Consider the following 13,122-nt stretch of genomic DNA (forward strand, 5'->3'; position numbering starts at 1 on the left):
AGTGGAGAATTGAGGATTTTGTAGATTCTGTGAAAACTACAACCAATAACATGTTAGGTAATGTACACCTTACCGGAAGTCCTACATACACCAATATAGTCAATGGGGTTACTAGGGGCCATTGCGATTGATTTTTGCACGCCGCAGGGGCTTCTGTTTTTTTACATTTTTATATTGTTTTGTCCATCAAAGGAAAGTACTGGTAAAATCTCTCTTACCTTATTGGGCTTGTTAAACAAGCACTTCCCTCCACCATTTTGCAAAAACTGCCTGTATTCATCAGTACTGCAACGGGAGAATTTCTGAGGAAGGTAGTACCTAAAATGAAGAAACAATGATTAGGGACAGCTACAGCACAACTCACCTCCTCTTACTTTGAAGCTGGATGCAGCGCAGTAGTGAGAAACAACATGTAATGTCCTCTCTACCACCTTATAGCTTTACTTCTCCTGAACAGAGCATTACCCTGTTGTGTATGACATAGACCAGCTCCAATGCATTAATATGAGGAATACCATCATGCAATGTGCACAAACAATACCACAATGGGGCACATTTACTTACGTGGTCCAGTCGCGTTCCCGCAGCGCGTTGTTCGATGCTGATTCGGGTCTGCCGCAATTCACTAAGGTCGTGTGCCCGATATCCAGCAGGTGTTGCTGCTGCGCCATTGTCCGCCGGAGTTCACCTTCTTCGTCCCGTTGCATGTAAGTGCTGATCTTGCGACACAAATTCTTTTTTAAATTCCGTGTTTTTCCGAATCCGTCGGGTTGTCCGACGGCCACGCCCCCCAATTTCCGTAGCGTGAAAGCCGGCGCTGATGCGACACAATCCGATCGCGTGCGCCAAAATCCCGGGGCAATTTGGCTCAAATCGGAAATATTCGGGAAACCCGACGAAAGTGCGGCGTGTGGACCCTTAGTAAATGAGCCCCAATATGTATATAAAAAGCAGCTGTAAATCCAGACAGTGACCACTCATCCCCTTTGTATCCCCCTTTGCATTCCTATTCTATTGCATTCTACTGCAACATCGCAATGTTTATTATTCCTGTACTGTGACATCACAATGTTTAGTGTCTCCTGTAGTGTGACATCACAATGTTTATTATTCCTGTACTGTGACATCATAATGTTTATTATTCCTGAACGGTGACATCACAATGTTTATTATTCCTGTACTATGACATCATAATGTTTAGTGTCTCCTGTAGTGTGACATCACAATGTTTATTATTCCTGTACTATGACATCATAATGTTTATTATTCCTGTACAGTGACATCACAATGTTTATTATTCCCGTACTGTGACATCACAATGTTTACTATTCCAGTACTATGACATCATAATGTTTAGTGTCTCCTGCAGTGTGACATCACAATGTTTATTATTCCTGTACGGTGACATCACAATGTTTATTATTCCTGTACTGTGACATCATAATGTTTATTATTCCTGTACGGTGACATCACAATGTTTATTATTCCTGTACGGAGACATCACAATGTTTACTATTTCTGTACTATGACATCATAATGTTTAGTGTCTCCTTTAGTGTGACATCACAATGTTTCTTATTTCAGAACTCTGACATGTGAATAATTATTACTCCTGTACTGTTTACTATCTCTGATAAGTGATACCACCATGTTTATTATTTTTACATCAATATTCACATAGCCCATGTACTGTGTATTAGTATGTTAATTCTCTGTACTGACACAGTAATTTTTATTATTTCAGTACTGTGAAACACATTATTTTTATTATAATATCACTATTTTATTATCCCTTCACTGGGACATTTCTCTGTATATTATTTATGTACTGTGACAGCTTATTTTTTTCTTATCACTGCATGATATCACTATGTGTATTGTCTCTGCATTGATATCACTTTTTTATTATCACAGTACTGTCACATCACTGTGTGCATTGTTTAGTTCCTGTAACTTCACAACATGTATTATCTCCACACAATGCTTTAAAACCCTTTACATACCCTGTATCTTCCATGATGCAACCAAGCCAAAGGTCTGGACAGCGGCAGTCACCTGCAGTGAAGACATGGAGGCAGACATTATATTCCAGCCGAATCCAAAGAAGTGCTGGAGATGAAGTCTAGGAGATGTCTTACCTGCAGCCAGGCGTGGTCTGTTATACATCATCCCAAGGTTTTGTCCCAGAGTCTGCGCTAAAGTCACCGCCATGGCAGTAATGCTTCCAAACTGAATATAAATATAGCACATGTATAATAACTAGTCTTTTTATTCCTGAAATAATCTTATATTGTCAGATTGTATTGGGAGCCATTAATACAATAGATATATAAATTATCAGTTGTGTGAAAACAGCCAAATATGTCTGTTCTGCACTTATTCTGTGACTCCTGCTGAAATGAATAGAAGTTGCATAGAACATAATTCTAGCACGGAAACGAATCAATTCAAAATGTGGTTAATTTGGGAACTTGTGTCATCCTGTACCAAAATTATTTTGGCATCTAAAAACGGTTAGGTGTAAAGTTAGAGAAGTGTAAAAGGAGTTGTCTGGAGTCTGAAAACAGCTCCTCTCTTGCTCATGGGTAGTACTTGGAATTGCAACTAAGCTCCAATAATGTTTATCTGCAATACCGGCATAAACCATGGTAAGGTGTGGCGCTGTCTTTGATCCAAAAGAAACCACGTTTTTCAATCTCCAAACAACCCCTTTAATTTACAACAGATTAACTAGTATTAGACACTGATAATCTGGAACAGGGTAAAGGTCAATAATTTATCAATTTTTTGCATCAGTTATTGTGAGCAAAAAACAGAAGTGACTAACACACAGAACAGGGGAAGATTTCTCCTATTTACCTTATCTGTATGTAGTCACCACACCTGGTTTTGGGTCACAATAACTGATTCAAAAACTGATGAAATAACAGAGATGTAAAAAGTTTCACTGTCTATCTTTTGTATTTGTCCTTTATTGTGTCTATGTTTAACCCCTTAAGGACGGAGGGTTTTCCGGCTCATTTCTCACTCTCCAACTTCAAAAATCCATAACTTTTTCATTTTTCCGTGTACAGACCTGTGTGAGGGCTTATTTTGTGCGTAACAAATTTTACTTTCCCGTAATGTTATTTATTTTAACATGCCGTGTACTGCGAAGCTGAAAAAAAATTCCAAATGTGGAAAAATTGAAAAAAAAACGCACGTGCGTCACGTTCTTGTGGGCTCAGTTTTTACGACTTTCACTCTTCGCTCCAAATAACATGCCTACTTTATTCTTTGGTTCGGTGCGATCGCGGTGATACCAAATTTATATAGGTTTTATTGTGTTTTAATACATTTTCAAAAATTAAACGAATGTGTACAAAAAAGAAAAAATTTTTTTTGCCATCTTCTGACGCTAATAACTTTTTCATACTTTGGCGCACAGAGATGTGTGAGGGGTCATTTTTTGCGAAATGAGGCGACGTTTTCATTGCTACCATTTTGAGGACTGTGCGACATTTTGATCCTTTTTTATTTCATTTTTTATGTTATGTAAAAAGGTGTAAAAGTCGCATTTCGGACATTTGGGCGCCATTTCCCGCCTCGGAGGTCACCGCCGCCTGTAACCGTTTTTATATTTTGATAGATCGGGCATTTTGGGACGCGGTGATACCTAATATGTTTGTGATTTTTACTGTTTATTATGTTTTATATCCGTTCTAGGGAAAGGGGGGTGATTTGAACTTTTAATATTTTATTAATTTCTTTTATTTTTTAAACTTTTTTTTTTATTTTTTTTTTCACTATCTTTTAGACCATCTAGGGTACATTAACCCTAGATAGTCAGATCGCTGCTACCATATACTGCAATACTTCTGTATTGCAATATATGGCATTTTTGCAGCACATTCATTACAATGAGCCACTGGCTCATTGTAACGAATCTGCAGCTGCCAGATAGCCTCGTGTCAAAAGAAGACACGAGGCTACCATGGCAACCGATCGCCGCCCCCCGATGACGTTCGGGGGCGTGGCGATCGGAAAAAAGATGGCGGCGCCCGCGCGCCGGCGTCTTTTAAACGCCGCCGGCGACTTTGCCGGCGGCGTTGAAGGGGTTAATAGCCGCGATCGGTGCAAGCACCGACCGCGGTTATTAGCGGTGGGGGTTTTGTGCAATATGCAAAAACCCCCACCTTTGTATGAAGAGGACTCAGCCCGTGAGCCCTCTTCATACATCCCTTATACCTCTGCGCCGTAGAGCTACGGCGCAGAGCGTTAAGGGGTTAAAGGAAATCTACCACTAAAATCCAGCATGTATGTTATGTATAGTCTCCTTCCTTCTCTAATCAACCTTTAAAATTATGCTAATGAGGGGTGTTTCCAGAGCCCATCAATGCTGCATGGCCATAGGCTATTACAATTAGCAGAACAAGTCTCCCCCTCCCCCTGCTGTCTCCACCTCCCTCTGCCTATGTAATGTAGAAGCACCAGGAAGTGCAGGGGGAGGGTAGCGTGCTCTGCTCATCTCCTTGTAGCAGCCAGTGCAAAGACATCATTGAAAGGCTCTAGAAACATCCACCAGAGCCCCTCAGGCTCAATAGCATAATTTTAAAGTTGATTTTAGCAGGAAGGAGGCCATGGATAAGAAATAAAGAAAAAGTGGTGCCTGGATCTATGAGTAAGTGCCCCTGGTTTATCATGATTCATTTTGATTCATTTTGATGGTAGATTTTCTTTAAGTAATATTGGATCTATAAGGTGTGATGATAAAAGTATCAACAAACGCACAAAAAAATTATATAAATTAACTTGAATAGAGACTAGAGACTAAAACAGTTACTTAAATTGTTTACATTGTAAAGGTAAGGAAGCAAAGTTAACCCTTGTCATGTATGCAAACAATTAGTATAAAACGAACTGAATACTATTCTAACGTAATGAACTAGAAGAAGTCATTATGTGAATTCATGTGAGAAATTGCCTCATTTGTAATCACATTCATGATGCAATATATAGGGCTCTCAAGACAGCAGTTCTTAATTTTAACAATTTTACCTTCTAGTATTCAATTATCCTTCATTCCACCTCCATTTACTTTAAAGGGATGTGTCCTATTAAGAGAAGTTCATTCCTCAGGACGTCCTTTATTATATATCTCCATATCCTGTGATTGCAGGAATATAACCTGGAAACTAACCTGGGACTCTCACACATCACCTGAGCGCTTCAGGGAGCCTAGTATTTTAATGTAAGCCTCCCCCCAACGCATGGATAGGTGATGGGTGGCACCCCAGTCCACTTACCATACCGTAACTTTCATTACTGTATATTTCCATGATCGCAGGATATGGAGTTGTTATAATAGAAGTCCTCAGGAACTTCCTACGGGGACACATCTACCACCACTAAACTGATGGTAGATGTGCTTTATTTTGCGGATACTGTTGGGAAAAGTAGATGGCACAAAAAGGGTGGAATGGGCGGCATTTTTATGTTAACATCTCGAAATAAGGGGAATAAACTGTCACTGGCACTATGGGAACAAAGGTGACACTGGAGAACATAGACATTATTTTACCCTATTTTGTGTAGGAGGGACATTTCAAATGTTTGTTTTTCTAGGCAATATCTATGTACATTTGTATCTCCTGTCTTAGCACATGCCCAGAATTTTTGGAGTGGGTCTCCAGTATTCACCCAGTATCTACTTGCCCATGAAGTTGACACAGTTGAAAACTACAATATATTGTTACTGTACAGTAGTAATATTATTTTGTATATAGGATTGCATTGTGATTGGTAGCAATATAGTTAAAATTGTTAAAGGGCTTTTCCCACAAAAGAAAATTCTCACATATCAATCCCCTAGTGATGTTTACACAATAAAGATCATTATAACCCCCTTACTTTACAATTACAGTGTTTTTGATGTTTTAGCTCCTATCATTCCCTAGGCTGGTCAGTGCAAAATCCCAGTGTGTGGGCAGGGCCTTTCTAAGCAGACACATTGAGGTACATTTACTTACCAGGTCCAGTCGCGATCCAGCGGCGCATTCTCCGACGCTGATTCGGGTCTGCCGGGATTCACTAATTTCCTTGTGCCCAAAATCCACCAGGTGTCGCTGCTGCGCTGAGGTCCGCCGGAGTTCACCTTCTACATCCCGGTGCATGTAAGTGCTGATCTTGCAACAAAAATTTTTTTAAATTATGCTGTTTTTCCGAATCCGTCAGGTTGTCCGATGGTCACGCCCCCGATTTGTGTCGCAAGAAAGCCGGCGCCGATGCGCCAAAATCCGATCGCATGCACCAAAATCCCAGGGCCATTCGGCGCAAATCGGAAATCCTCGGGAAACCCGACAAAAGTGCGTGATTCGAACCCTTAGTAAATGAGCCCCATTATGATACATTTAGTTTTGTGGGGTGACAATGTGGTTAGATTATTAGGGTACAGGTGTATATGCACTTTCATCTGCCTTCTGACATTGAACTTACACACTGACACATAGAGAGATGAGACAGATCAGAGATGAGATGCATAAAATTTCTATTACACAGAGGTTGACAGCCTTTTACACTGTTACACTGTGAGCTCTGCTACATCTCACAGATATGTTCCTGCCTCCCCCTTCCCCCGGATCACTTATCTCCTTGTACTTTGTAACTTCTCTCTGCATACGATCTCCTGGCAGGAAGTGATTAGTGACTGTCTCTGAGCTCCAGGCTCAGAGCAGAAAGACACAGAAATCTCATCTGCACCATCTCACACAGAAATCCAAGATGGTGGCCACCCGACCCAAAGTCAGAAGTTTGTTATCCTGAGTACTTACAAGAAACTTGTCTTTGTGGGAATAGCCCTTTAAGGTAGTATTGAGTGGTATTGTGGTGATATGTTTTAGGCCTTGTTAACCTGACACATGATGGAAATCATCATACTTTTTGCTATATATCCCTTGAAGTCTTTAACTTTTATAGAATTTACCATAATTATGCATAATGTATATTCAGTATACAATGTTCCACCACTATCCAAAGCTTTGTTCAAAATAATTATGCTATTCGTCATTGTGAAATTGATGAATGCGCTGGGGACCTGGGTTCAAGTCCCAGGGTCAATATCTGCAAAGAGTTTGTATGTTCTCTCCGTGTTTGGGTGGATTTCCTCCGAGTCCTCCAGTTTCCTCCCACACTCAAAAACATACTGGTAGGTTGAAGGAATTATTATTATGAATTAACAATTATGTTATTATTATGACATATAGGATTTTTTTTCGTCGTGTTCCATAATGTTTTTTTATCCTAGGCTTATATTATTTGAGCCACTTTTCAGTAGTAATATCAGTGATGGTCATGATGTGGAAGTATTATTTTGTACATAGTAGTATTATTATTTATTAAATATACAGTGGAGCAAACCACCCAAAATTATCTTTTAAAGAGTCTGCTCAAAGGGGTGGGGGCGTATATAGTATAATGAGAAAATAAAATTGGTCACTGAAAAAAAAAGTTATTTTGCAGGGGGGGGGGGTTTGTCTCGATGAGGATTATTCTCAGATTCTCAGGGGGTGTTTTTACTTTACTTGTACGAAAATGATAACGATATATATTATATATATTTATACAAATAATAAAGACCAGTACTATAGTCATATGTATACCATTATGTAAACTGATAAACTCTCTACCAACAATACAGTCAGATTCTATCAGCCTTTGGGGCCTCAATATCATTTTATCCAGGGCTTCCATTTCCTAAAATTGGCCCTAGTAGTAGTAGTATCCAAATTCTTTACTACAAGAAAGACATGGGTGGAGTAACTATAATTAGAAATAGATCAAAGACAGGTTATACATTGTACTCTGACACAGGAAGTCCCACACAGAAAATATAGAGTTTAAATAAACCATAAAAAGTGAGTTCTTCTGGCATATTTTCAGGGGGAAATTCTTTATGTCATTATTATAACATTAACCGTTTCCTTTATTCATTCATCCATGTCACAATGACAAATAACATGATTCTTGTGGACAAAGCTCCCACTAGTGGCGAAGGCTTGTAAATTGTGCTCATACTGTATGAATAAAGGACAATATCCAGCATCTTGTGAAATTCTATTAAAGGGTTTATCCGGTTATAAAAATTATATCCGGCCACATCGCGGACCGGAAGCTCCCTGTGCGCAGCTTCTGTGCCCTGTAAACAAACAGGGGCATGGATCACTGCGCGGGGCATCGGCGGTGCCGGAGGAGGTAAGTACATGTTTATTACTTTTAAAGAGCCCGCCCCAGCCAGGCCATAAGTAACTTTTTATAACCAGTTAACCCGTTTCAGTTTAGGATTTCAAGAAAAAAGTATGAGGATTTCCATATAATGCGTCACATTTACTTAGCCGTCCGCTGTAGTTCACTGTAGTGCATTGTCCGACAATAATGCACTCTGCCGCGATTCACTAAGATCGTGCACCCGATATCCTGCATGCGTCGCTTCCACGCTTAGGTCCGACAGAGTTCACCATCATTTTAGTGGTGCATCTAAATGCTTGGGCTTGCGACAATTTGAAAGTTAAATCCCGCACTCGGTCCGAATCAGTCGGATTGTCCGATGGCACGCCCCCCATGCAAGCCAGCGCAGCTGCCCCACAAAATGACTGCATGCGCCCAGAGCAGACTCCTGTTAAATAGCTATCCAAGCTGTGCAACCCCCAAAAAGGTGAACAGTCTGACAAAAGTGAGCATGACCCTTAGTAAATGAGCACCAATGTCTTAACAAAAAATAAGAAAATGTGGTAAAATAAAAAGAAATAACACCTTGTAATTCCCCCAGCACTCCCATTGTCCTTTTGACCGGCAGATATTTGCTAAAACTACTGTATGTGTGTACCTCTGCCCTGGATCATGATCTATTTCTCTCTATGGAGCACAGGTATGATCATATTGGTTAAAGGGGTTGTCCAACAATATTAAAAATTTTCTGTTTACATGGCTGCGGCACCTCACCTCCAGCACCTTCCAGCAGCCTGGCATGCCCGCCCGTCTCTTGTCCCAGGGCCTGATACAGCGCTGGGATATAGGGACAAGCGGGTGTACCAGGTTGCCAAAAGCGCAGGAGGAGTGGAGTATAGTTTTTTTTTTAAAAGCTCTCCCCAGCCCACCTACTGAATTTTTCAAATTGACGGACAACCCCTTTAATGTTGGCTAAGATAAAACCTGCAAAAGGAAAGCAAGAATACTTTGTATGACCACTAAAGTTCATGGGGCTCAGTAGGAAAGGAGATAGGTCTAGCTATCTTGATACGGCATTACTTCATTTTGCAGTGGCATATCCGCCTCCAGGGAAATAGCTGATTATGTATATTATACTTATGTTTATATTATACTCACCTCAATCACACCACCAGCTTTGGTTGGAGAGCATATCCCACCGAAATACGCTGCCCCACTGCGGCTACTCTTAAAGGTGCGTCCTCTAGATACAGAGAAGAGAGAACGTTAATAAGGACTGGTTGTTTAATAATCAGAATTTTAGTTTAGTTTTAAGTTTGGTTTTAAGAGAAAATGGTTTTATATCAAGATATCTTAAGCACATGGTCTAAATTACATAATCTGTGATGGAAATGGATGGAAAGCCACATTAATCTTTGTTAATGGCTTTTTATAGATTTATTTCTTAAACAACAATGAAGAATTGTGTTCCTGAATGATGGGTGCATATACCAGCAGTAGCCAATCTGCTCCTGTACCGGAAAGTACCACAAAGTCGGCAATGCCCCTGGCCACAAGTTGGCCCTACTCCATCAGAATGGTAGGTATGTTTTTTTATTAGTATATTATTTATTTGTGATTAAAGCACATGTTGCCAAATATGTTTCAAGTTATGACTTGGAGACTCATGGTCGGAATAAACATCTATAATGTATTGCTTTTAAAAGTGAAAGTTTTTTAAAAAAAATCAAAGTAGAGTTCAAAATTACAATGGAAATGACAATAAACAGATTAAGACTTAAAGTCTTTAAACTATTGAAGTGGTTTCTAATTTTCATTTATTTTTTTTAAATCATATGTATGTTTTTTTTGTTGTTCTTAATGCAGCTTTTTAAATAGAAGCATGGTAAGATGCCAAGAGTAGGTCCCATTCATCTGATTTAATGCTTACTACTCTTAGGATTTAACATACATAGTGGTGTAAATCCTGTTTAACACCTAGATAATCTAAAGAATTATCAGTCTAAAAAATTTTGACTGATCTCACAACTACAGTCCATAACTTACTTTGCACCAAAATTTTTGTCTACAATTCAAGGCATGCCCCTTTACCCATAAGCCGCAGACCATTAGTACTAAATTATACCCCCTATGTCAAGCAAGGCACAGAAAGTGCACAACACTAAATATGGTGTGAGGCATGCAAGACATATTATATTGAAAAAGTAATACCCCAGTGATGTAACCACAAACTAAACAGAACAGTGAGGAAATGGAAGACGTAGGCTACATGACAGTGGTATGCTCAATGGATTATATAATAAGATGCAGCTAACCCCATTGGACTCACGAGAAGAGGTAAGTGGTATCACTATGCTCTGGTATCTCCGTACTCCGATACTTCATGAAATCAGCCAATGTTTGCAGAGGGTCTTCACTAACTGCAACCTTATCTCCAGATGTCCAGGTTTCCATTGCCACAAGTACAATACTGGTGTTTAGCTGTTCCCTGAAAATCTAAGAGGAGAAGCCAGGAATAAACTAGGGTGGGCAGAGGTAGTAAGAGGTGGGCAGGGATATGAGTAAGGAAGCTGTGGTGGTATAAGGGGTAAGGAGGTGCAAGATGCTGACAATCCAAAATAAGAATAAACCAAGCACCTACAAAGTGGAAGGTTCAATGAAATAAGAAAAACTAAGGAAACCCTTATTGTACTAAGAACAGAAAGTTCAAAATTGTATGTCCCTTAGATGGGCACATGATATGTCACAGTGTGGCATCATTTATTTAAAAGGAACCTGTCAGCAGAAATTGACCTACCAACAGTAGGAAAAAGAAAAAGGAAGGTCCAGCATCCAGGCAATATATAGTAAAAATCCACTTTATTAGAAAAAATGTAAAACATAGAGAGGTCGTAAGATGATTCTCATAATTTTCATCATTCTCTCAGAATCATGTTATAGGACGTCTCTATAATTTTATTTTTTCTAATAAAGTGGATTTCTACTTTAATATATACTGCCTGGATGCAGGACCTACCTTTTTCCGACTTTCAGATGACGTTTCTTTCATGGCCCATGGCAGTGGTATCATGCAGAATATCAAGTGAGATGTAAATTGGTTTTATATAGTCATGGAGGTGGAGGATTTGTTTGAGTCAGGAAAAGCTTTTGTTACTATACACAACAATTTAAATCTCACTAACATTTTTTCGGTTGTATGCTACCCATTTTACTAGGGCCCCTGAGGAAGCGGTGGCACGCGAAATGCGCGTCGGGGTTTTCCATTCTACATACCATATATACCATGGGTAAGCAAATTTACTTCTGATTTCTTTTTTGACATATAATTATTGCAACTTGGCACCTTCACTGTACCCATCTGTATATATAGACTCCCTTTTTTTCATGCATGGGCACTTTCTTATTCTGGGTTGAGCGATAATTTACATTGGCATTTTTTTGCACCTGACATAATACTGGCAGTTATCGCAGTGTATACACAACATGTGTCTCATGTAATTACAAACATTGGTATTGTAGTGATGGCCTTTTTTGGACCTTCAAGAACGATCCAAACTAATAATTTGTAGATATTCACAAATGTAAATTGTTTGTCTATTTTAAATATTAATTCTCAATAAAGAATGGAATATTTTAAGGAACCTCTTTGTAGGATTCGATATGTAAGAACCATTGTTCACTCTTGCGCTTTCTTTGGATTGAGATACAATTTATGGAGTGGGTTTGATTATTGAAAGGCAGTGCAGAATCACTGCTGGACTTGCGTTCTGTGTTGATAATTTGGTTTTGTCCATTTCACTAGGGGTAGCACACAGCTACATACACTTCAGTGGGCTCACCCCTCTACGGGCGGCTGTATGCTACATCCCGGACGAGCATACATTAGTGTGAAAGTGCCATTTTTTGGATAAAGCTACCACAATTTGCCCTGAAAGAAATATTGGCCCTCATTTATCAAAAACAGTGCAAACTGCACTAGGTGCAGTTTGCGTGTTAGGTGTGCAGGGTGCACCATATTCATGAGTTGTGGCGCAGGTTCTTCATGACTGGCGTACCCCGCACTTTTTGGGGCACCTTTAGCATAGGGTGTGCGACACAATACTGTCCTACTCTGCATGATAAATGTAGCACGTGGTCTGAGTGTGTGCACTGCAACACCCCTTTCTGTGCAGAATTTTATGTCGGGTATAGTGCAGTAGCAACACATTTGTAAATACATTTGCAAGCAGTTTGCACGTGCAAAGTCAGACAGAAAACTAGTGCAGGTGCTTTTATAAATGTGGGCCAACAAGCTAGTATTTGTTTAGAAAGCAATTTTCTGCTGATAGGTTCCCTTTAACTAAAATTATGTCAAATTGGAGAAGTAATGAAAAATGTAGTACACCCTTACTGCTTTCATTGGAATTAATGGAAACTTGTCAGGTCATTTGAAACCACAAAACCACCAGCATGACTTTATACAGCTAGGGTTTATGGTGTTAAACATATGGGGCTCACCACTCCACTGCCTTCAGCTTCACCAGACACACTGCACCAAAGGCTTATCTTATAGATCCTACCCAACACTACACCCAGTATTCTCTTCGGTGTGGTAACACGCCAAGGTGAGCACAATATCTTTGGGACCCTTAACCCCAGGTGAACCCCATCCGTATAAAAGCATGCTGCTAGTTTGGCAGTTCCAAACTGAAAGATGATAAGTTCTGTGTAAAAACAGGTCATTTGAAAGGGCATAGTAATAATGGTAAAGAAGTGGCTGTACTCACAGAATCGGCTAGATTCACCACTGATTTGGCATAGCTACTTGTAAGACCCACAGATTGTCGAACTTGAAACTAAAGAGGAAAGAGAAGTGATGTGTTAAAAAATCACATTATTTCTTCAAGAGGAAAAAAATATAGTATGATCGATTTAATAATA

The 13,122-nt window shown here is 39.6% G+C and overlaps 1 protein-coding gene across 1 annotated transcript in view; it reads right to left on the minus strand.

Moving 5' to 3' along the window:
- Positions 1-13,122, minus strand: part of ADAM11 (ADAM metallopeptidase domain 11) — a 58,644-nt gene that overhangs the window by 17,341 nt on the left and 28,181 nt on the right. Inside the window, exons 10-15 of the mRNA XM_072111224.1 lie at positions 12,969-13,037; positions 10,532-10,698; positions 9,361-9,445; positions 2,139-2,229; positions 2,004-2,055; positions 219-318 (exon numbers count right to left, since the gene is read on the minus strand). Coding sequence (XP_071967325.1) covers positions 219-318; positions 2,004-2,055; positions 2,139-2,229; positions 9,361-9,445; positions 10,532-10,698; positions 12,969-13,037 — 564 coding nt within the window. The remainder of the gene's footprint in view (positions 1-218; positions 319-2,003; positions 2,056-2,138; positions 2,230-9,360; positions 9,446-10,531; positions 10,699-12,968; positions 13,038-13,122) is intronic.

This window comes from Engystomops pustulosus, chromosome 6 (genome assembly GCF_040894005.1).
Source record: "Engystomops pustulosus chromosome 6, aEngPut4.maternal, whole genome shotgun sequence".
NCBI lineage: Eukaryota > Metazoa > Chordata > Amphibia > Anura > Leptodactylidae > Engystomops > Engystomops pustulosus.